Source organism: Symphalangus syndactylus, chromosome 2 (genome assembly GCF_028878055.3).
Source record: "Symphalangus syndactylus isolate Jambi chromosome 2, NHGRI_mSymSyn1-v2.1_pri, whole genome shotgun sequence".
Classification (NCBI taxonomy): domain Eukaryota; kingdom Metazoa; phylum Chordata; class Mammalia; order Primates; family Hylobatidae; genus Symphalangus; species Symphalangus syndactylus.
In genome coordinates this window covers 53,128,528-53,154,423 of record NC_072424.2, presented here as the reverse complement: position 1 = coordinate 53,154,423, position 25,896 = coordinate 53,128,528, and the positions used below count along the sequence as shown (strand labels likewise).

Below are 25,896 nucleotides of genomic sequence, written 5' to 3'. Positions count from 1 at the left end.
TGGTAATACAACTAGACTATCCTTCCATCCTCCAGTACCTTAAAGGTAGAACACAACATATGTTTTTAAGATAAATATTATTTCTGAAATACTCCAGAACCCTAAAATTTTGCTGGTAGTTCTATCTGTGTTCTGGATGCCCAAAATGTCTTTATGCTTGAATTATTAAAAATGAAAATCTCGGCTGGATGTCATAGCTCATGCCTGTAATCCATGCATTTTGAGAGACCAGTATAGGATGATTGCTTGAGCCCAGGAGTTTGAGACTAGCCTGGACAACCTAGTGAGACTGCATCTCTACAAATTTTTTTTTTTAAATTAGCTGGGTGCGGTGGCTCACAGAGGTGGTAGACTGCTACTCGGAGGCTGAGGTGGGAAGATCACTTGAGCCTGAGTGATCAAAGCTGCAAAAATATGGAAATCTTTATTTTTGCAGAATTTACAGAAGTCCTAATCTAGACAAAGGCACTTTTTATAATTGTTAAAGGTTGCTGCTGCTGTTTAACGTTAGTAAATTGGATTATAATCTAGGAATATACAAAAATGCACTAGAATACAATTTTTAAATAATTTGTAAGCAAATACTACTAAAAGCTCTCAAGATTTATAAATTTTGAAATTTTACCACCATATTTAAAATATTGTAGTTGATTATTCCTGCTGCTGATGGAGTTTCTATCACTAGACTTGCATTTATGTTTGAGGTAGCAAAAAACTGTTCCTTTTGGCTTTCCAAACAACCAGCAGAAGTTAGTGTGTAATTTCCAGTCAAGTTGTTACTACTTGCTTTTTTGTTTTGTTTTGTTTTTAATTGTTGCACAATCAGCCAGGACACCATTCTTGACTCAATTACAATAACATGTTCTGAGAAATAATAAACAGAAACTCTATTTCTCTTACATGTATCAATGACATACAAAATATTTCCTCATAAATCTAAATTTAGCCCACTGGAAAGAATCTAAATAAACTATAAGGGAGGTGATAAACTCTTGGCAATGGTGTGGTATGCAGTAGAAATAGTACAGTCTATATTACTCAGCAGTCTTTTTATCTGCAACTGATAGAAATTTAAATTCAAGTTAACTAAACCAACAACAAGAAAAAGAGAATTCATTGACTAACATCATAGAAAATTCAAGGGTTCCATCCTGCCTCAGGGCTTGCTAAATTCAGACTCAAATGAAGTCATCTTTCTCTTTTTATTCCCTAGCTCTAGTTTGTTTTGTGTTGGCTATCTTCCACGAGTAAGCTGTCTATTTGAGGTGGCCTCCAGAAACTCTAGGCTTACTGCTAACTATTCCAGTGAAAAACGGTTTCTCTTCTGAATAATCCCAACAAAATCCCAACACTAAATATCACTGGATGACTTGGATCACACACACACCCTTGAACCAATTGCTATGACCAAGGAGGTAGGATATGCTCGCTATGCAGGGCAAAGTCACATGCCTACTCCTAGATGAGAGAGCTATGGTCAGCTCCATTTAAACAACCTAGACTGAAAGTGGAGAAGACTTGATCACTGAAAGGAAAACCAGATGAAGTTACCCAAAGAAAGATGTTTAATAGGAAAAAAAAAAATTTTAAATCTACCTTACTTTCAAATTCAGGTGATTTTAGTTTACTTAATGATAGGTGACTTCTACTGACTCATTTTCTTCCCCATATATGATATTGATTTGGGTGTCAAATGACTAGCCTTAAGAATGGAGGTTTGACGGGGCACGGTGGCTCATGCCTGTAATCCCAGTAGTTTGGGAGGCCGAGATGGGTTGATCACTTGAAGTCAGGAGTTTGAGACCAGCCTGGCCAACATGGTGAAATCCCTGTCTCTACTAAAAATACAAAAAACTAGCTGGGTGTGGTGGCAGGTGCCTGTAATCCCAGCTACTCGGGAGGTTGAGGCAGGAGAATCGCTTGAACCCAGGAGGCGGAGGTTGCAGTGAGCTGAGATCTTGCCATTGCACTCCAGCCTGGGCAACAAGTAAAACTCCATCTCAAAAAAAAAAAAAAAAAAAAAAAAAAAGAATGTAGGTTCATCTTGATTTTTATGGTATCAGAATAAAGGGCACATACAGTCTCTGGAAACAAGTTTATAAGAAATTGTCTCTGTAGTCTCAGGTTGATATAAAGGAAACAAAGATTTTAAGTAGTTCAATTCACTGTTTTAAGGCATACATGAAGTCTTAGTATTCTAGTATTTATATGACATACTTTTTGTATTTTATCATTGGATATAAGTATAATATTTTAAAAACCCACTAATTCCTGATTTTTCCCCTTATTTATAAGCTGGTTTTCTCTTCCAACATGAAGGTCACCATTACAGTTCCAGGCAAATAAATAGGAGATAGTATATGTCTTCTTGGGAAGAAGAGGGTTATAATGTAATGGGAAGCCTGCCTCCATTGTCAAGAGGTTTGTGCAGAGAACTGGCAAAGCAAAGGTAAGAGAGGGAGCTGTAGCACCAGACTGCAGAGATCTAGTCAGCTGAAAGAAGCCATTGGATCCTTACTAAGCTGAGAGGGGATAGACAAGGGGTTTATTAACATCAGACACTAACAGCAGGTGCAGAGCTGTGAGTCAGCCAGCATGCAGAGTATGATTGTACTGGTAGTTTTTGCTGGTAGTTTATAGTTGTGTCTGTATTCATAAGTACTTGCATTGTACTTACTGATTTCTGTGTTTTTACTTTCAATATCAATTAAATGACATTCAGTGCATATCCAAGGACTAGCATGAGGCCAGCATTCCTCCCTGTTTCCCAATGCTATCGAGTGATTTACACTTCTCTCCCACACATTCAAATGCCATCTTAAAGAGAAATAGAGAAAGGAGAATGAAATGTTTTTGCAGAATTATTGTAGGATTAACCCATGTAATCTCTTCAGATAGTTGGATTGTACTAATATTTGAAAACCAAATTCAGTATTTCAACCCTACTTCCTAGTGTGTGGCTGAGTAGGGTCATAAAGATTAGATCACTTATAGAGAAATAAAGAAGTCATGTGATATGCACATCCAAGTTGTGGTATGTGTAAATCCTGATACACAAACGAATGAATTAGCTTTAAATGTGAATTTATACTATTGGCCACTAGCAAGGGGCCACTTAATTTACTCATAGACATTTAGCTGGGATCTCTGTGTGTGATATTAGTGCCATAAAAGGATGAACTTGAACCTCATAAGGCTGCCTTTTTGTCCAGGTAGATTTAGCAGATTATAATTTTTTTTTTTTTTTGAGATGGAGTCTTGCTGCGTCACCCAGGCTAGAGTACAGTGGCACGATCTTAGCTCACTGCAAGCTCCACCTCCCAGGTTCACGCCATTCTCCTGCCTCAGCCTCCTGAGTAGCTGGGACTACAGGTGTCCGCCACCATGTCTGGTTAATTTTTTGTATTTTTAGTAGAGATGGGGTTTCACTGTCTTAGCCAGGATGGTCTTGATCTTCTGACCTCATGATCTGCCCACTTCGGCCTCCCAAAGTGCTGGGATTACAGGTGTGAGACACTGCACCCAGCCCTAGTAAAGATTATAATTTTTTTTTTTTTTTTTTTTTTTTTTAGAAAACTGCCTGTATTCTATTAGTAGTTGGAAAAATTAACTGGTAGAGAAAAAAAGTTTAGTCAGCTGGAGAGAAGAGAGACTGAGTGCCACCCATGAGAACTGGTGGCTCCTCTGGGAGGCAACCTGGATACAGTGAGGAGAAAAGAGCACTGTGAATTAGAGCCAGACGCTGAAGTCCAGGTGAGACAGGTTATGCCACCTTCCAAAGTGTCTAATTGCCTCAGGCGTGAAACCAATTCCTATTTACTTAGCCCAGCTCCAGATAGGGGTACTGAGATACATGGGGCCGAAAAGGGGTAATATGGCCATATTTTATCAGAAAAAGTGACAAAACGGGAATTTAAAAAATGAATTTTCCATCTGACTTTATTTCCAAATACACTTTCTTTTTTAAAAAACCAATACACTTTCTTTGGAGATGACAAATATCAGTATTAGGAAATCCAATTATACAAAAAATACTACATCTAGTCTGGGGTAGATATATTTATTTTTGGTAACATACATTAAGTGGCACTAATTACACGGTAACTATAAGGTAACTAACGTGAAACCACAGAACTGTAACTCTGCCACAGCTGCATGAACGTGGGCTTTTCTGGTTGAGCCCATTTTCAAAAAACTGCCCACCCCAGAGCTATGCCAACAAAATCTGTTAAGGAGTAAAGCCCTGAAGCGGTGACTCACCAGAGTACCTTGCAGCTGACAGATAATAGGCAGGACATGTTAGTTATAAAGTAGTTACAGCCTAATTCACAAAAGTTACCAACTGTTTCTCTTTCTAGAAAGAAGCAAGAAGTTAAGAAATTCCTTGAATTAGCGCCTGGTGTGTCAGGTGGGAGTGCAGAGGAGGGCTGTTAGAGCAGTGTCAAAAGGACCCTGGTGGGCCAGACGGGTTGGACATCATTAATAATCATAGTTGGCTTCTAAATACTAGTAGCAAGATGACTTCTGATTTGCAATCTTAGGTAAATTATAGATAAATGAAAAAGGCCAGTAATCATACACTAAGATTAATAAACAGCACTTCAAAATTAACCGTATAAGGGCTGTGCTTGCAGCAAGGTTTCACAAGACAAGGCACCCAGATTTTTTCTTCTCACGTCTAGCTTGCAGAGCAGCTCTCGTAGCCATTTCAAAAACCTCTCTCACTCCATCTTTGGTCTTTGCTGAACACTCCATGTACCCAAAAGCGCCAATCCTGTTTGCCATATCTCTGCCTTCTTCAGGTTTCACCTGCTCCTGCTTCATCTTGGCTATGGCTAGCTCCCGCCTTGTGTGCTCATCATTCCGAAGATCCTTCTTATTCCCAACCAGGAGCATGGGCACGTTGGGACAGAAATACTTGACTTCCGGGGTCCACTTTTTTGGGATGTTTTCTAAACTATCAGGGCTGTCAATGGAAAAACACATCAGTATAACATCGGGATCTGGGTAGGAGAGGGGCCTCAGGTGATCATAATCTTCCTGCCCAGCTGTGTCCCACAAAGCCCACTCTACCTGCTTTCCATCCACCTCGATATCTGCCACATAGTTCTCCAACACTGTGGGCACATACACCTCTGGGAACTGGTCCTTGCTGAAGCCTATGAGCAAGCATGTCTTTCCACAGGCTCCATCACCAACAATCACCAGTTTCTTCCAGATGGCAGCCATTGCTCAGGCAACGAATCCGAGTCCAGCCTCTTCGCGCCGGGGACGCCGGTCCGCGAGGCGCAAGCTCGGAGACGAAGGCGGGTAGCTGAAGACCAGACCGTGTACTAACCGGAGAACAGACGGAGCACCCACCGCGGGCGGCGGGAGGGGAGCGCGAGAGAGCGAGGGTGGGCGGCGGCGGGCGATTATAATTTTTTAAAACTAGCTTACCTTGTAATGGAAATAGTAACAGAGGCTAAAGAAGAAAGTAGAAAAAAAAGTTTTAATAAATATAGCATGTATAGGATGAATATTCTACTTATACCAGATACATAGATGATTGAAAATAGGATCATAAATAGGGCAAAACACTGAAATATATACTTACGTATAAAGAAAAAAAATATGGATAGAAAATTTACAAAAGAAGAAAAAAGAAATCTGGAAAATATTCACTTTAGTTTTAATAAAGATAAATCACACAAATGATTTATATAAATATAAAAAGACCCCTTCTCACTATTGAAAGAGCATATTTTGTATTGCTGATGAAATTGTAAACTTTTTTTTTAGTAATTTACCAGTATTCATAAGACAGTAGATGTTTTCAGGAATATAACTTAAAGAAGTAACCTCAAATATAGAAAACTCTGGGTTTACAAATATGTTGATCATGTTTTTTAGTAGTAAAAAAGTAAAAACAACCTAAGCATTCCAAAGCAGGAGAATGATTAACTATACCTAATTGTTTAAATATTATGAAGGCATTTAGGACCAAAGCAAAAAGGAAAAGAAGTCATTCTAATATTTTATAAATGTTACTGTTATACCTAATGACAAATATACGTTTTTTAAGAAACAAGATAATGTCAGAATCATAGGGGTATCAGGCATTATTTTTCTAGTTTCCAAATACTAACAGTGTAGTCAGAATATTTGTTTAACGGCTAAGTGTATAAAGAAAGAAAATTGCTATGGGGACAGAATTGAATATCTCTGAACCCCAGTTTTCTTCTCTATAGATATCATCCAATATAATCCCTCATTCAAGTTTTCTAGATTCTAAAACTCTGTAATCTATGATCTATAAATAATGAGCATATGAGAGATTTAGTTTTAGACTTCTTTCAAAATGTCGTTACTAAGATTCCGTGGAAATACAGCATTGCCATCTGGTGGGATAGCTCATAAATAAGAACATAAACAATGCATTTTAAAAATTTATTGCATTAATAAATATTTCAAAAAATATAGAAAAGTTATAAAAAAGAAAGGATTATTGAGCAAAAGCAAAATAATAGATACTCAACACTCAACAAGATTTCTTAAAAATACCTACTTTGTGCAACGCATTGTAGTAGTAAAAATTAGAGAAAGTCTAATTAGAGAGATAAAATTTTAAGTTGAAAAGTTACATTAAATATAAAGCAAAGTTCACTCATTTTTGGATTAGTATATTTTTGTGTATTTTGTTTAAAAATCTTTGCTTATCACTAGGTAGTAAGCATATTTTGTGACATTGTATTTTAAAAGCTTTCTTTTATGTTTTATATTTAGGTGTATAATCAAATTGAAATTGATTTTTTAAAAATATGGTATCATGTAGGAGTCACCGCCTACATCTATAGGCACCTTTCACCATTTATTAAAAACATGTTATGGTAGACTCTCCTTTTTCTGCTTCCCACCTCGCCACATTTCACATAAATCGTGTATATATGGGTTTGTCTCTAAGTCCTCAATTTTGGTCTATTTGTCTATATTTGTACCAACACTTCACAGTCTGAATTACTGTAGTTTTACAATAAATCTTGAATTTTGGAAGCGGAAGTCCAGCTTTCATCATCATTAAGATTGCTTGGTTCTTTGTATTTTTATATACATTTTGAAACCTGCTTGTTGGTTGATGCTCATACACTTAAAAAATAACTTCTGAGATTTTGACTGGGAAAACAGTTAAATAGACTAATTTGTGGAAAATTGATATCTTTATAATACCAAGTTTGCCAAATCATAAATATGGCATATACACCTCCATTTATTTAGGCACTTAAAATTACCTCTATTATTATTGTATTTTTTTCTATGTGGCGGCTTTGCACAACCTGATTAAAATTATTCCTTAGTATTTTTAGCTTTTATTGTTATTGTAAATTTTTAAAAGAAAATGCCATTTTATATCTATATGTTTTCAGTGAAGAAATATAATTAATTTTTATATATTGATGATTAATATTGTTGAATTCATGTATTAATTCTAGTAGTCTATCTACAATTTCTTTTAAATTTTCTGCCATTCAATTGTTATCTATGGTGATTGAGAGTTCTTTTTTTCTTTCTAATCTTTCTATATTTTTTTGTCTTCTTTAGATATTATTTTCCCCTTTGTTATTCCATTAGCTATGTATTCTTTTGCTATTATTTCAAAGCGGATATCTTAAAGCATAAAAAAAGGAAACGTATGAAAGTTTCCATAAACTTCAGTTCTTTTACTACCACCAAGGTAATGACCTTTGAACACTTTATTTTTAATCTTCTTTTGTGCTATTATTATGTAGTATATATATATTTAAAATCATACTATACATTTTAACTCAAAAGTTTATTGCATTTTCGTTTTGCCAGTCAAAATTGATTTTACTTTACTCATTTATATACCCTTTCTATGGATCTTCCTTCTTTCTCGAATTTTTGTGCTGCCTTCTAGGATTATTTTTCTTCTGTCTAAAAAAACTCCCTTTAGTGTTTACAGTTAAGATGTATTCATTGTTAAATATCTTACTTTGGTTTGTTTGGAGGTGCTTTTATTTTCTCTTTCCTTTAAATATAAATGGGTCTGGAATTCTAGGTTGGCTGTCATTTCTTTTCAACACTTCAAAGACCTCGTACCATTGTCTTCTGGTTGGTATTATTTTTTCAGAGAAGTGAGCCATCAGTTTTATGTTGCTCATTTGAAATTATGTTGTCTATCTCCCTCCACATGCTTATAATTTTCTGAAGTTTTACTATGATGTGCATATATTTGGTTTTCCTTATATTTATCTCTCTTTGATTTTATACCATTTCTTGAATCTGTAGCTTTATATCTTTCATCTGTCTTGAAAAAATATTGGCCATTTTCTCTTCAAATACACTATTGATCTATTCTCTATATCCTCTCCATGGTGGACTCTAATTATACGTAAGTTAGACTTTGCATTTTGTCTCAGATGACTCTGGCTGTCTTCTATTTATTGGTCTTCATACATTTGTTCAGTTATTTCTACTGACTTTTTTTCCAGTTTCACCAATCTTCTCTCCTACTTTGTCTAATTTACTGTTAAACACATTTATTGAGTTACCTTCAATTATCATGCATGTGGTTTTCCATTTTTTACTTCTAGAATTTTCACTTGATTATTTGTCAATTTCTTTTTTTGCTAAAAAACTCTTCATCTTTTCATCTAATTTCTTGAACATACTATTCATACTTATTTTAGAATTCATGTCTGTTAACTCCAGTGTATTCCAATTCCATCTCTGAATCTAAGTACCTTTCTAGCATTGGACAATATAAACTTCTTATGTCACTGTTTCTCATCTACCAAATAAAGAGGCCTATTATTATGATAAACAAAACTACTTTGCTCTTAGTACTTGACGCATCACCTTATAATATTGAGCTGCACTTAGCCATAAATTTTAATTAAAAGTGAGGGGTTTACACAAGATTATCTCTAGATTCTTTTCTAATTCTACAAGACTAAGTCTATGGCTATTTTGAAATATCCTCCATATTTGGTACTATGCTAGGTACTGTGGGGATATTTATCCAAATTTAGTATTCAAGAGAATATGATTTAGACTGAAAGCCTCATGGCACCTCTCTATCTTTTTTGCTGCTCTCCTTGTCTCCTAGTAGAGTCGGTGGCACAGGGCAGGTGCTCATTAAGTACTGATTGAATGAATAAATGAGTAATTTGGTTAATTGTATTAGAAATATAGATAAAGGGACAGAGCTTATACTCTTTTGGTGAAGGACTAATAGAAAATAGTGATTGGCTGAACATATGAATTGAAAGAATAGGGAAGAGGTAAGGAGATGATAATTACTATACTCTATTGAGCGTTTGCTATGTATCAGATTCTGTTCCGAATGTGCCATATACATTACACCAGAAAATCCCTATAGTTTCTCTTTGAGGTAAATGATTAGAGCAAGGCTAAGTTACCTGAAAGTGGCAAAGGTGAGACTCAAACTCAGCTTGGTCTGACACTAAAGCTTATAATCATTATTTAATGATGCCTAAAGTTTTAGGCAGAAAGACAGAAAAACGTATCTTTTCATGGACAATTAAAAATCTGTAAACCTAGATGTATGAAGATAGATAGATAGATACAGATTGACATATATAAAAAAAAAGAAAAATATTCTTTGCCTTTGGAGGGTTTTTTTTTCCCTCTTCTTTGGTGTTTTTTCCTACCCTGAAAGAGAATATATTATGTCTTCTTCATAAATCCATAACTCAACTGCCAGTGAGTACAGAATCTTTAAAAATTTTATGTAATATAGGACAAGGTTCAATTCTTAATATTGCAGAAATATATTTTTAAATGCAAACATACGTATTACATACACATAATTACACGCATATACAGGAGAGAAAGAATATGTTTTCCTTGGCGTAGCAGATCAGTCAGAAAATATTTCACTAGCCCAGTAATCAAACATATTATAATTTCCAGAATTAATTAGAATAAATATTCTTGTTTCTCTTTCAAATGACACTTTGGTGAGTGGTTATTGTATCCTATTGCAAAAAGTAAATTAAAAAAATCTCAAGAAAGCAGTTAAGAAATCTTATTTTATATATATATAATATGAAGATAACACGGTTTTAGCACAAGGATTCAAAAAAAAAAGCCTGGAAAGAATATAACAGGATAAATAGACTAAAATGAATACTTCTTTCTATTGCCAGCTTATCTTCTACAATAGATCACTGTGTAGCAATTGGAGGCAACACAGTCTCAGACCTCATCTCTTACAGTTCTCCTCCTCGTTTGCTCCATTTTAGCATCACTGGCATTTGTGGTGCTCCTCGTATACAGCAAGAGCATTTAAAACTCAGGACTTTCATACTAGCTTTTTCTTCTGCCTGTAATATTCTTGCCCCCAGGTATCTCCATAGATTACCTTTTTATTTCTTTCAGGTTTCTGTTCAAATGTTACCTTTCTAGTGAAGCTTTCTTGACCACCCTTTACAAAAGAGTAATCCATGCCCTGCCTTACTCTCAACTGCAATCCTGGCACTATCTCTTGCCTTCCTTTATTTTCCTTTATCACTTGTGTTATCATTGGATATACTCCATATTATTTGTTTATTTCTGCAATTAATATCCATCTCTTTCCTTAGGATATAAGGTCTACGAAGAAAGAAAATTTATTTTGTTCACTTTGGTATCTCAATGACTACCACAGTACCTGGTGCATGGCAGCCTTCAATAGATATTTATTGAACAATTGAGTACTAAATGCATAAGAAAGCATTTTCAGAAGGTTTTCAACTCTTCTAAGCCAACAGGAGATTATTATTCACAGAAATTAAGCTAACTCTTCCAATTAAAACATAGCATTGGCACAGGAAAAAAAAATCACCATGCATTCACTTTGTTCTAGAAGAATTATTATGCATATCTGTAAATGGTTAAACCAAAAGTATTGATGGAAAGATTGGGAACTGTCCCGATCTCAATTAACTTTTCTATCACAATTCATGTAAAGAACATGGATACAGTTTCAGCTTTCTACATATGGCTAGCCAGTTTTCCCAGCACCATTTATTAAATAGGGAATCCTTCCCCATTGCTTGTTTTTGTCAGGTTTGTCAAAGATCAGATAGTTGTAGATATGTGGCATTATTTCTGAGGGCTCTGTTCTGTTTCATTGATCTATGTGTCTGTTGTGGTACCAGTACCATGCTGTTTTGGTTACTGTAGCCTTGTAGTATAGTTTGAAGTCAGGTAGCGTGATGCCTCCAGCTTTGTTCTTTTGGCTTAGGATTGACTTGGCGATGTGGGCTCTTTTTTGGTTCCATATGAACTTTAAAGTAGTGTTTTCCAATTCTGTGAAGAAAGTCATTAGTAGCTTGATGGGGATGGCATTGAATCTATAAATTACCTTGGGCAGTATAGCCATTTTCACGACATTGATTCTTCCAACCCATGAGCATGGAATATTCTTCCATTTGTTTGTATCTTCTTTTATTTCATTGAGTAGTGGTTTGTAGTTCTCCTTGAAGAGATCCTTCACATTCCTTGTAAGTTGGATTCCTAGGCATTTTATTCTCTTTGAAGCAATTGTGAATGGGAGTTCACTCATGATTTGGCTCTCTCTCTGTGATTGGTGTACAGGAATGCCTGTGATTTTTGTACATTGATTTTGTATCCTGAGACTTTGCTGAAGTTGCTAATCAGCTTAAGGAGATTTTGGTCTGAGACAGTGGGGTTTTCTAGATATACAATCATGTCATCTGCCAACAGGGACAGTTTGACTTCCTCTTTTCTGAATTGAATACCCTTTATTTCCTTCTCCTGCCTGATTGCCCTGGCCAAAACTTCCAGCACTATGTTGAACAGGAGTGGTGAGAGAGGACATCCCTGTCTTGTGCCAGTTTTCAAAGGGAATGCTTCCAGTTTTTGCCCATTCAGTATGATATTGGCTGTGGGTTTGTCATAGATAGCTCTTATTATTTCGAGATACGTCCCATCAATACCTAATTTATTGAGAGTTTTTAGCATGAAGGGTTGTTGAATTTTGTCAAAGGCCTTTTCTGCAAGTATTGAGATAATCTGGATCCCTTCCTTACACCTTATACAAAAATTAATTCAAGATGAATTAAAGACTTACATGTTAGACCTAAAACCATAAAAACCCTGGAAGAAAGCCTAGGCAATACCACTCAGGACATAGGCATGGGCAAGGACTTCATGTCTAAAACTTCAAAAGCAATGGCAACAAAAGCCAAAATTGACAAATGGGATCTAATTAAACTAAAGAGCTTCTGCACAGCAAAAGAAACTACCATCAGAGTGAACAAGCAACCTACAGAATGGGAAAAAATTTTTGCAACCTACTCATCTGACAAAGGGCTAATATCCAGAATCTACAATGAACTCAAACACATTTACAAGAAAAAAACAAACAACCCCATCAAAAAGTGGGCAAATGACATGAACAGACACTGCTCAAAAGAAGACATTTATGCAGCCAAAAAACACATGAAAAAATGCTCATCATCACTGGCCATCAGAGAAATGCAAATCAAAACCACAGTGAGATACCATCTCACACCAGTTAGAATGGCCATCATTAAAAAGTCAGGAAACAACAGGTGCTGGAAAGGATGTGGAGAAATAGGAACACTTTTACACTGTTGGTGGGACTGAAAACTAGTTCAACCATTGTGGAAGTCAGTGTGGCGATTCCTCAGGGATCTAGAACTAGAAATACCATTTGACCCAGCCATCCCATTACTGGGTATATACTCAAAGGACTATAAATCATGCTGCTATGAAGACACATGCACACGTATGTTTGTTGCGGCACTATTCACAATAGCAAAGACTTGGAACCAACCCAAATGTCCAACAAGGATAGACTGGATTAAGAAAATGTGGCACATATACACCATGGAATACTATGCAGCCATAAAAAATGATGAGTTCATGTCCTTTGTAGAGACATGGATGAAACTGGAAACCATCATTCCCAGTAAACTATCGCAAGGACAAAAAACCAAACACCGCATGTTCTCACTCACAGGTGGGAATTGAACAGTGAGAACTCATGGACACAGGAAGGGGAACATCACACTCCAGGGACTGTTGTGGGTTGGGGGGAGGGGGGAGGGACAGCATTAGGAGATATACCTAAAGCTAAATGACGAGTTAATGGGTGCAGCACACCAAATGGCACATGGATACATATGTAACAAACCTGCACATTGTGCACATGTACCCTAAAACCTAAAGTATAATAAAAAAAAAAAGAACATGGAATCCTGTCCTATTTTGATGGTTGTTTCCAAAGAAGTAAAAACAGTGCAGGGACCGTAATAAATATTTGTTGAATCAGAACATATATATGTTTATATACACATAGAATGCATATATCCTATTACAGACAAAGTTCTGTGACATTAGAACCTCTTGTTTATTTGATGAAGAAATATTCTATTTTCTTTTGTGACTCTAATTAAAACAGAAGGCCAAATGCTCCAACCTTGTAAATTACCAAGGTATTCACCAAAGCCAACTGCAACTTATAAATGCCCCCCTTTTTATAAGAAGTCAACTTGGGCATATGTTCTTCCTGGTATTATATAGCATTTGATATCTCTTGTTCATGCCTTCCAATTTTTTAATAGCACATAATCTTCTTCACCAGGTTTCCTGAAGCCCAGTAATGTATTCAACATACTCTGAAGAAAACACACACATAAATGCATTCATTTTAAAAGTCCATTATTTGTATACAGCATGTGGTAACATAATAAAGGACTGATGTTTTAACTTTCTCTATAAAAAAGTACCTGAGATACTAATTAAGACATTTATATGGGTGCCAACGTAAAACCATGAAGAAGTTGGTCAACAGTATTTAAAACTGTAACATTACCTTAAATTCACAACAAAGAGATGTTAGAACAGGAGACTCAGTTTTGCTTAGAGCACAAGTCACGCTCTGATAGAAAGCGCTTAGAGAAGCACTTAACTCTTGCAAGCATCCAGGAAGTTATTTTAGAACTGTAAGATACACAGTGCAGTAATGTAGGCACCGAGGCAGTGTTAGGCCCTAGGGATAAGATGGCCAATTAACAACACTTGCACAAAAGCTTACAATACTAGAACAGCTTTCAGGGGCTTTTACTGATCCACGGTTACTTAGGTCCCAAATCAGATTTTTGAAAGTGAATCCTAAGTAAAAAGATGAGTGCACTAGGCCCTTCTATCTTTTGACGTTTTGTTGGTGTGTTACATGCTTTGCATCTTGGGTCACCATACAGGCATTAATGCCTATATTCCTGTTATAATATTCATAAAGCCTCCTTTCATTCTTGAAAATATTCCTGTTTGGGAATAAACTGTCTGGCCTCCCAATATAAACCCTTCTGCATATATCAAGTGAAAAGCTTCTTTATCTGAGAAGCAGGAGTCATCCAAGATCTTCTCTTTGCAGACCACACCCTTGGAGAGACTCATTAAGATGAAAGACACAAAAAGGCCTAAGAATTGATTTACTTTGATCATTTAAAGAATACCTCTTGCTGTTTGAAAATAATTTCAAAATTATGTTTTCATGTGTGTATATACATGATTTTAAAATATGGACAATTTTAACTTTAAATTTAGCCTTGGTCATATGAACACTACTGGGACTTCAATATTTAAAAAATATATTTTACCAAATACCAGTATTTTTTAATAACTGGGTTATTATTATGTTCTCTCGTCCCAAAATAAACCCACAGCCTCATAAACAATGAGAGATTATTAAATAAAGGAAGAAATGTTAGGAAATCATGTCTGACTATTTTTTCCACTGATTGCAACCTGACATTGGAGATCTGGTCCTTTACACAGAGTGGAAAATCTCCAAGATGACTGAAGGTGGTTGAGTAATGGCTCAGACCTCAGCCACTCACTAATTAACTTACCTGCTGTATCAGGAAATTATGTGAGTAAATATGGTCATTTACTTAACTTGATATTCAAATCACTGGATTATTAAAATAGTATTTTGCCAAGTCTTATACAAGTGACTTTAGTCTAAAAGAAACCTAAACACTGGATCCACACAGACATTTTTAGTTTATTTCTTCAAGCCCGTAAAACAACTCTAAAATGTAGTGTTTAATTGTCCTTACCATGTCTATATATCTGTAAGAGTCTCTGTGCTCATAATTATAATTATGATTCATGAAAAGCAAAAAGTTCATTACTGAAGTTCTTTCTCTGGAATCCCTTACTTTTCCCCCACTGTCTCCTTTTTTCCTTTCCTCAGTTTATCTAAGGTGATTGGACACGAGTCATCCAGGGCTATAGCAACTCCAGTTCGGGTTCAGGGACTAAGGAAAGCTGTTAATATGCTACCTTCTGTGGGAAAAATCTGGTTTCATTTGTAGAACTTGCTGCTTCAGTCTGTTCCATCTCGGAGAAGCTCGTGCAATTCTAGGTTGCCGCTCCTATGCCCTGCCCCGCTCTTTCTCCTCACAATGTGATAGGAAAGTACTTGGAAGGGCTCGTGCCCTTGCTTGGCACCCTAAGGCAAATTGTAACGCATGGCCTTGACTGTCATTTATATACGATATTCTCTCCTTTTCCTTCTTTTCTAAAGGATGAGCATTTGAAAACAAAGCAACTTTAATTTTTATTGGTTAAAGGGAGCACAGAAACATGATTGGCTCAAGCCATTTTAAAAGTCTGTTGTATCCCTGAGATATAGGTTTGTTCTATGCCTCTCTGTTTCCTTCAGCCCTTACATCTAGCCCTTCAGTGAGTCTTTTCAAGTCTACCTCTAAAATGTGTCTTCAATTTGTTTACTTTTTACCTTCTACAAATATCATCCTCATTGTAGCCATCATCCTCTCTCGCCTGGGTACGACAACAGCTTCAGAAATGGTCTCTTTATATGTATTCTTGCCTTGCTACAACTTATTCTCCACAGAGAAGGCAGTGATCTTTTTAAAACAAAAATCAGTTTATATAATTCCCCTGCTCAAACACTCCAATACATTCCTACCTTGCTAGTGTACAAAATACACAATTCACTGGAATCTAAAAGGCCCCGAAGGATTCAGCCACGGACTATATCACCCTTTACCTTTACCATGCCCTCTTTTGCTTACCTGCTTCTAGGCATGAAGCCATTTCTATAGTCATTGGACAGACCCAGTTCTGCCTAACCTTCCCCTGATCTTTTCAGGGCTGGCTCCTTTTTGGCATTCAGGTTTCAGCTGAACTATCACCACTCTAGAGAGGCCTTCTATGGCTATTCCATCTAAAGTTGTCCCTTGCAACCTCCGCTGGAAACTTTTAATCACACCACATTATTGTAGAGACAGCAAATGGGTTTTTGTTTTGTTTTGTTTTGTTTTTGAGACTAAATTTGTAATGGCTAGGTGCAAACAGTTCTGGTAACTTCCTCTCTCAGGCCCCTCAAGGTCTAAAGAAGACTAAACTGGCTTAATAGTCATTGTCACCGGCAAATCAGTGGAAACTGCAAAAGAAAAGGGGTTCTTCTAGGAGAGAAAGGATTGAAGATAAGCCAAAGAGTCCTTCTCACCACATCTGGGGTATTGGATCTCTCTCCCCTGGGGCTTGTGTTTCTGAAACCTAATGATAGGACTCACTGCTTCCCTTGAAATTTCTGAAGGAGGGATGCCTGCAGGGCATGTGGAAACTACAGTTCAGGTTTTCTAAGAAGGAAAGGTTAGGGATGTCCACATCAGAGTTCTCCACATTTCTGGGAAAGGATGAAGTAGAGGATCTCTTCCGTTTCCATGATCTCATGTGAAAGCGACTGGCATTAGCGAAGGGATAGGACTTGTAGAGCTGAACTGGTAGTTGCTTAGTGGGATTTCTGGAGGCAAGAGACATTAAGTAGAGGATATAGGACATACCACTGGTGGGAGCTGAATGAAGACGCCCTTTGTGCATCCTCCTAACCACAGAAAATTACAATGTCCCCAATTCATCACCCTCTTATATCTGTGCTCTATGCAATGTAACTTTGAAGCTTGTCCCATCAAGGGATGGAGTTTTGACTCTTACCTGGCCTGTGACTTGCTTCGGCCAGTAAAATCTGGTAGAAGTGATTGTGTGTCAGTTCTGAGCCCAAGCTCAAAAGGCCTTATGAGCTTTCATTCTGTCTTAAACCCCTGGGATCTCTTGGACCAGGCTAGTCTGTTGGAGGATGAGAGATCATATGGAGGAGAGATGGCTTTTCCAAGTAATCCACCTTCCTACCAGCCAATACTCTTATGCCCTGCCAGCTGGTGGCAGACACATGAGAGAACCTAGCTGAGATCAGCCAAGCCCAGCCTAGACCAGATGAATTTCAACCAGCAGACTTGTGAGCAATAACAAATGGTTATTATTTTCAGTTACTGAGTTTTGGGATAGGTTATTATGCTGCAGTAGCTAATGATACGTGGGTGAAAAAAGCTGAATACTGTTTGAGAATACCATTTGTTACCTTCTATGCAACTGTCATTCTAAAAGAAACCACCATCAGACTGACACTGATGGAGAAAACAGATCTTTCCTTTGTATCTGAGTCCATTTGAGTAGCTATAACATAAAACCATAAACTGGGTAAACAACAGAAACTGAATACTCATAGTTCTAGGGGCTGGGAAGTCCAAGATCAAAGCAGATTCAGTGTCTGGTGAGAGTCTGCTTCCTCATAGATGTCTATCTCCTTGCTATGTCCTCACTTAGTGGAAAGGGAGAGGGCCTCTCCAGGTCCTCTTTTATGAGGGCACTAACCCTATTCATGAGGTCTCTGCCCTCATGACCTGATTACTTCCCAAAGGCCTCACCTCCTAATACTATCACCTTGAGGGTTAGGATTTGAACATACAAATTTTGAAGGACAAAAAGCACTCATATCATAGTGTTCTGCCTCAGATGGCAGCTGGCTCCGGATGTAGCTAGCATCCCAAGGGCTGGGGCCAAAACTGAGTGATGGCACTGCAGCAGAACCAGCTGAGCAGTAACTACGATTAGGGATAGGATTAGGATGAGAGTCATTGTCTGGCAGCCAATGCAAGCAAATCTCTGGATAAAAGATAGTGGACTTAAGAGATTTTAATGTTGCTATCTGAAGCACTAGAAGTTATTATGAGGTTTCTATTAAAAATAAAACTGCTCTGTGTGGAAAACAATTCTGTACTTTTTGGTTAACATCTGAAGTGATTTAAAAGAAGTATAGATTTATGAACTATCATTATTTCCTTTACTAGCTATGTTTTATGACTTCTCATAATTACTTTAAAAGGGGTTTATAAACATAGAAGTTTACATTTCAAATGGGTAAAAATGGGTTTCTGGTAAAATAATTTGACAGCAAGAATGTCTTCAAATATCAAAAACACAGGTAAATCTGTCACCTTTGATAAAGAACAGAGACAAGTCCAATTTATCTTATTTTGCCTTAGTTGAATAGTCAACTACGCAAAGCTCTTTGCCTAGTCTGCTATGTTGTCATTTTTTCTCTTTTAAGCCAGCAAAGACTAAAGCATGTTGCAGCATATGAATAAAAAAATTCTAGGTCCAATTAATTCATTTATGGTTTTCTTTTCATAAAAATTGGTTCTTGTTGTATACATATTTTTCTTTTTTGTAATATCTTATAAGAGGAATGATGTAACTTTGCCAGGTAACTTTGAGGCCTCTGCTCTGCTTGAGCACCCACTGAGCTGTTCTTTTGGGTGTTGTAGCTCTAGATTGCAAATAGGTGCTTGCAGAACATTTGTTGAAGAAGTGATTGAAGACTAGGTACTAGAGCATAGTGAATGTGACCCTGAACTTTGGAATGAGACAGATCTGGGTGCAAATCCTGGCTACATCGGAGATTTGTTCATAGCCTTATTATACTATAAAAGTAGGACAACAAAATTACCGAAGGAATTAAAAAAGATGAAGTATGTAAAGCACTTAGCACTGTGCCTAGGCTAGCACAAGGTGATTTTTACAAAATGATTCTATGAGAATCACGGAATAAGCTAAATCAGTTCTAAATCGAAAATAAATGTTCCAATAAAAAGTTACAACAGAGAAGCTCAATTTTACAGACATAAACTTGACATAATATATGAGCCAAGTGATCATTTATGATACATCAGTGTTGCATTATTCTTTTAAAAAATGTTGTAGATAGAATTGGTTGTTTAAAAAATTTAGGAGTTAGACCATTTTTCGTGTTCTAATGATAATAAGAGATTAAACAGGGTTGTGCTCTATTACTGACAGTGTAAATTTACCTTAAGTTTGGTAAAGGAATGAAGAGAACATATGATGAGGACGTTTTCAATTGATGACAGTCTTGTCTTCCTGTGCTGCTGTCCTCAGAGTTCCTGCTCTGGGAGTCTTTTATAGGTGAGAACATTTTCTTCCTGTGATTCTTTTATCAGTAGAATAATTCCCTTAGATATAACACAAAAAGGAACCCATCACTTTTTCCAGACAAACTGTGAGACTCAGTCCATACTTCATCATTACAAAATTTTATGTCCTTGATTATTTAACCTCTACAGGTTTCATTTTGACAAATATTTGAAGACTATATTAAGGAGAATTAATTCATCATACTGATGCTCTGGGTATTATTAAAAATGAGAGGACCCAATTCCAGTCCTCAAGGAGCTTACAGTTAAGTCAGAGGACGAAGTACAAAAATATTTCTGAAACAAGGCCGGGGAATGTAGATCATCATTAAAGAGGCACAAATTGTGCTCTGTGCTGTTCAGAGGCAGAAGAGAGTTTGTCTGATGGGAGGAGGGCAGGAAAGGAATCATCTTATAGCTAACACCTGAAGTAAGCCTTGACTGACTGGCAGAATTCCCAAAGCCACTTTGCATTTCAGTGGGAGGCAGCAGCGTGAGTACACTGAGACATGCTCATTCTGTGGTTACAAGTCACTAAATCTGGTTGTGGCAAAATGTACATTTAAGGGAACTGATAAGGGTAGATTGGGTGACACTGTTTAGGACTTTGAATTTGGCAAAAGGTTTTAATTCAGCAGGAAATAAGAAGTCTTATGTTCTTCATCTGAATAAGAAGTAGGCTTGTTCTCTGTGGATTCTTTCAACAAACATTAAAGAAACAGTAAACCCATAATTTCATAATTATTTAGTTACAAAGCCCTTCCCCGTACTATGATTCTATAATTATTTGTAAGTATATTTATTTAGACTAACAAGAAATGGTTGGATTTTGTCCACTGAAATTTTTTGACTCCAATGCCTCCACATTTGAACATAGTCCCTCCACCTTAGAACTCAGTTAGAACTTTACATCTACTTTGTTTATTGCATTTTGCATGTTCATGTCCTATTATTATTACATATTTATACATGTCCTCTTCTTCCTTTTTTTTTCTGAATGTTCAACTCCAGACAATGGGGCCCATGTTGAATGTATCTTTGTATACTGTGCAGTGGTCAGTTTAAGAAGCGTTCAAAAATATATGTTGAATGAATAAACAGTTTAATTAATATCTGCTTCCTAGTGAAATCACTAGACTCAGTTTAAATGGCTTAAATTACAAACTAATTTTTACCTGGAAGATTCTTGTTGAAAATGATTGAAAATCTTATTTAAAAGGCCAATTTCTCGGCTCTCTTAATACCACTGCTTTATTAATTTGTTGGAGATAAAACATCACATTTTTTCATGTTTGTTATATTTTTATTACAACAGTAACACATGTTCACTGCAGAAACCTTACACATTACATATAAGCAAAAAGAAAAAATCAAAATTCTCAAAATCCCAAACTGTAAGTAACCACAGCCACTGTTTTAGGGTAGTTTACGATGCAGTCTGTGTGCATTTTTTTTTAACGCTTTTAATAAACATGGCTAATTTGCCCTTTAGAAACACTGAACTATTATATGTTCCTGGAATTGTTGAGAATGCTCTTCGCTTATACTAACACCACGTCTAATCAGCAATATTAATCTTGGCAGAATGGGTAGGGGAAAATAGTTCCTTTATAAATGTGCATTTCTTTGAATACTAATTAAATTGAATATTTTTTATAAATGTATTGACCTTTTCTATTTCCTTTGTAAACTGCCTCTTTGCTTTTTGGCCTATTTTTCTATTGGGGTATTTCTTTCTCTCTCTTTCACTCTGTCTCTCAAATGATTTTTCAGAACTGGATGTATATTAACAAACATTTTCCCCAGTCATTTGTCTTTTACCATATTTCCTTTCAGAGTCACTGATCCCTAGGAAGAGTCTAATAAACTAAGTGAAAGTCACATCTATGATCGCCTCTTCCTTTCATTTCTAAACTGAGTAAATGTCATGAACTAGAATGTCTTCTAGGAAGGGAAGCAAACCTAAAAACAACCAGTGGAATATTATTTTCTCTATGAAGAGAATTATTTTCAGAAACAATGGTAAACACAGCATTTAAAATAAAAAGATGTCCTAATTTACTTTTGGCAATTACTAAGAATTTAGAATTGATATAACTACTTTCTTTTTACCCTTAAGAACATCATACGTAGTGCTGGCCTAAAAAGGAATATAATGGGAAGTGCATGCTAGGGATGACAAGTCAGATTTGGTAATTACAGTTAACAGTAACGTCTGTTCATCCACTATTGATGCATTGAAGTATTTCCATGGGATATGTAAGGGAGTCATGTATAGCTGTGCCCCATAAATTCAATAAAGAATGAACACTCTTATGGTTTGGTAACTGAGAAGTTAGCTGGGGGCAATGGTGAAATTCTTTCTTCCTGAAAAATGGAAACTATGAAAGGGGAGAAAAGTGAAAGACATTACAAAAGGGAACAAGAGCAACATGACTGGGATTACAGAAGTATAGAAAAAAAGAAAAAAGAAATAGACATAAAGTAGACGAGACTGACAACTAAGGGTTAGGAGAAATACATTTTAAAAATTTATTAAATCCAAATTATCAAAAATGGTACAATGATCATTGTAAATTGTTAAATTTATATCAGTGGGGCATTACAAATATGGAACAGTTTTTAAAAATGTTTTCAATGGAATTTATCCCTTACATGACATAAAAACATTTAATTGTATCTTCCTTTAGGCATAAATGTTGAAAGAAGTTCGTTTTTTAAATCTGTTAAATTTTTTAAGTACATACATGCACACAGATGAACTTGGTGTTAGAAGTGCTGCAAGCTGTTTGTTAAAACTTAGAGTGCTGTCAGATTCCCCTAATATTTTCAGATGTTTGTTTACCAGCAGTAGCTTCAGAAGCAAGAAGAAAACCTGATCATTTATAATTGGATTTGGCTTAGAGAAATAAAAGGTGTTTGGCTAAGGGTTCTTTCTAATTGAAGTCATTTTAAAATTCAATAAAAAGAATTGGCTAAAGAAGAAAACCCTAGGTATACAATAGTTTGTAATCATGAAACCAGCCTAGATTCAACTCCTTTCCTAAAAGAAAAATAGAGAAATATTTGTTGGCCTGGGGATGTTGGTGTATCTAGAAACAGAATAAGCAACAGATAATTATAATTTGAAGTTTTATTTCTTTATTTTTCACTTTCTTCCAAAATCTTATTTGAGTCAATGTTACAAATAAGAAAAGGGCCATTTTGAAATATAAACAAAAATGTAAGTGTTGAGCTCTCTCATAAATATCTTAACAATTATGAAATTATTAAAATGTTTAAGAAAATAATTCGAAGATAAACTTGATTTACTTGTATTAAAACTAAACTTAGAGACAAAATTGTGGGCTTCCCGTTAGGTAGTTTTAAAGCATTACTTTAAATAGTTTCAATTAAGTGTAACTAAGGTGAGTTTAATAGTCTGACAAAGAAATAAAGCCTGGATGCTCTTAGTTCAATTCACTAGTGATGGAAAGGTATATAAAGTAAAATTGCTTAGAGAAAGAAAAAAATCAAATGGGATAATACTTCAAAAAAATAGAGAATGATCACCAAAAGTCTAATGAAGGTTTGTGAATCATGTTTTTCAAATGGCCATTTGAGTAGCGTGACTCATGCAATATCCTCCCTCCTTGGCCTCTTTCCACAGTCAGCCAAAAATTAGTGATGAAAATCATATGAGAAGGAAATGTATCAAGTGGTTTTAAATCCTGACATAGAAACATGGTTTGCATCCCCATGAATGCCGAACTCTAAAACCGCAGGTATCTTGATTAGGTTGAGAGACAAGTTTAAAAAATCACAAGTGATACTTTAATGGTTTCACTCCAATGAAGTGGAAAGGAGCTATATTTTAACATTTTTCTTAACATCTTCATTTTTTGCCTGCCTGATTTTATTTATTCCCTGATCTGTGAGCTCTGATATGTGAAGTGTATTTCTATAGTTCTAAGGTAACTTTTAAGCTTGATGATTTTCACCATTGTGGATCAATAATATAATTTATCCTATTTCTCCCACTGTGGCAATACTGAAATAAAAATGTAAAACCAGTTTATCTGTTTTCTAATGCCTGGTTTACTCTTCTGAATTCTATAAATCATTCGGTTTTTCATATATACACATACATATGCATACACTATATGTATACATATATATAAATTTATTATATATGTATATATACTTACAAATATATATGCCTACAAATATCCATATATACCTCCTATATATGTACATAAACCTACTATATATGCCTACAAATATATATATACTCTCTCCACACACACACATACATGCACCTACACAGAAATCTGCAGGAAAATGACACTTTCACATATTCAAAGGGATCCCAAAAGAGTTCAAAAGGCAAGATTGGAAGCACCAACCCATGGAAAGATGTATTTAAAATCACAAAATACTTCTGTGGACACTGAGAAAAACCAAGCCACACAAACGTTTACATGTGAGCGTGATTAGAAGGTGGGCAGACTGCCTTAATTAACTTTATATAAACTCTTGACATAAAAGTGAAAAAATGAAACATAAATGATATCTTTTCTTAGCTCAACCGTTAAAAAGCCAATTACCTACTCGTGAACGTTTGCCACATACAATAATACTTTGAAGACACTTCATGATCAGAAGTGAGAAACTCTAGGCATTTGCATCCAACCGTCATTTTATCTGTGAAACTGCTAGTAAAACATAAACCTGAAAGGCATTACTCCCAGCTCTAAGGCGACATCGCTGTCATTAAAGAAAACCTGTGCCTGAGTTGGCTGAGTACCTTCTTGCAGAGTCCTCTGTCCTCGCGGAGTGGGAGGGTCACACTGGGAGAGACTAATAAGGGCAGAGATGCGTCCCCCTTCCCCACTCGCAGGGAGCTCACTCCTCGGCGGTGCCGCAGCCCTGTCAGGACTCCACTGCGCCTCTGAGGGGCTCAAATACGAATTCAAGGTAAGCTGCGCGGCTTTGCGATCGGCTCTGCATTTGCCCTCTCACACATGCCCGGGCTATGTCATCTGCTCGTGTTTCTGGTTATCTGTGTGCATCTGCTTTTCAAGAAAATGTAAAAACTGTGCTACACATGGAAATATGTTTAGGTGGATAAATAATGCACACCTGCATACGTTCCCATAGGTGCCTTAAGGATGAGACCAAAAACGTTTGGCAGGAGACGGCCACTCTCAAGTGGTACATACCATGTAGTTCGTGTTCCTATGTTCACATGATGCAGGCTTCATGCGTTACACTTAAGTTCTAGGTGGTTTTTCTGGCTATGTGTGTCTGTGAAGCGGAACTATGGAGCACTGCTGATGCGGGTAGGGACAGACATCAAATACGTTACAAAAAAAATGGGGGGTTAAAGGAGCAAAACAAACTCACTATCAATTCATGCCGTTTAGAGCGTTTTTTTTTTGTTTGTTTTTTTTGTTTGTTTGTTTGTTTTTGACGGTGTTAGCCCTGGAAGCGAGGCAGCCAGTTAAGGGGCGTAAGCTAAGAGACGCGGGGTTCCGGTGCGGTGCCCTCGGGCCCAGGGTTACCTACTCCACATGCGGGTGTTTCTCCCAAGTGCGGCTTCTGTGGGGCGGCGCGGGCGCGGGCGGGGATTCCCGGACTTCCAGCCCCACCACGTCCCGGAGCGTCCGGCCCTGTTCCTTAATTACCCTGCAGCATGCGCAGCGCGGCCGGCCAGAGCGCCGCCGCCGTCCCCGCCGTCCTCGCTGCAGCCACCGCCGCCGCCGTCGCCGCCGCCGGAGCGTCCCAGTCGCGGCGCGAGGAAGACGCGGCCCCAGCCTCCGCCGCCTCCGCTGTCAGAGTCCCGCGGTCACCGCCGAGAGCGCGCCGGCGCCGCCGCCACAGCGGCCGGGAACCAGGAGGCGGCGCCGGGCGGCCCAGCTAGGGCGCTGCAGGGTCGCGAGGAAGTTTGTTGGCCCGGAACCAAGCACGCCGTCGGGCACGCTAGCTCCCCGAGAGCAGGCGGGCGCGTAAGCGAACCCCCTTAGAGGTTACAGAGGGAGCGGGAAGCCGGCAAGAGGGTGGGCAGAGGAGCTGGGGTACAGGCAGGTGACACAGGAGCCCCCGAGGAGCTTCATTTGATGAGAAGGTGAAGAGGCAGAGGGGACCAGCGTGCCTTGTCAGCTTCAGGGGACAGTGGGCTGGAGGGCAAAAAGAGGAGGGCCTAGAATGCCGATAATAAGTAGTTTTAATAGAACAATCCGGGAATAGAGGCAAGGGAGTGATCATGGGCCACAGCTTGAGATTGGGAGATGGAAGAGTAAGGAAAATGAATTGCGCCACCTCCCTCAACCCCCAATTCCAAGACGACTCAGTCTCATCTTCTGCTTGGATAAGTCTGAGGAGGATTAAGATGTGAGGATAATCGCTCTGCTCTAGGGGAATTTACATCTGCCTGTTAATGGGGGAGATGAAACAAACGCACTCCAATATCTATTTTCAACCACCCTGCCCCCCTCCAAAAAAGGAGAGAACACCAATGCCTCCCCCTCTGCCCTAATCAAACACTACTATAATTCTT

General features: G+C 37.4%; 2 protein-coding genes across 7 annotated transcripts in view; one reads left to right on the top strand and one right to left on the bottom strand.

Annotated features, from left to right (window-relative positions):
- Positions 1-3,912: 3,912 nt before the first annotated feature.
- On the bottom strand, positions 3,913-25,239 carry LOC129469989 (transforming protein RhoA-like). 3 transcript variants are annotated; one of them, XM_063618689.1, is made up of 3 exons: positions 25,025-25,239; positions 19,236-19,397; positions 3,913-5,464 (listed from the first exon to the last, which is right to left on the bottom strand). In XM_063618689.1, exon 3 carries the CDS (start codon positions 5,227-5,229, stop codon positions 4,642-4,644), a length of 588 nt encoding a protein of 195 aa, XP_063474759.1. In that variant the 5' UTR covers positions 5,230-5,464; positions 19,236-19,397; positions 25,025-25,239; the 3' UTR covers positions 3,913-4,641. The 3 variants fall into 3 exon arrangements, with proteins under 3 accessions (XP_063474759.1, XP_063474751.1, XP_055113252.2); XM_063618681.1 differs by lacking the exon at positions 25,025-25,239 and adding an exon at positions 24,145-24,284; XM_055257277.2 differs by lacking the exons at positions 19,236-19,397; positions 25,025-25,239 and having other exon boundaries at positions 3,913-5,040; positions 5,101-5,377.
- COL19A1 (collagen type XIX alpha 1 chain) overlaps positions 24,081-25,896 on the top strand; it is a 338,738-nt gene continuing 336,922 nt past the window's right edge. Inside the window, exon 1 of one of the 4 annotated variants that reach the window (XM_063618674.1) lies at positions 24,081-24,314. In XM_063618674.1, coding sequence (XP_063474744.1) covers positions 24,213-24,314 — 102 coding nt within the window. In that variant the 5' untranslated portion in view covers positions 24,081-24,212. Of the gene's footprint in view, positions 24,315-24,465; positions 24,680-24,708; positions 25,346-25,896 lie in introns of those variants that run through there. The other 3 variants (XM_055257198.2, XM_063618677.1, XM_055257206.2) reach the window with 3 other exon arrangements.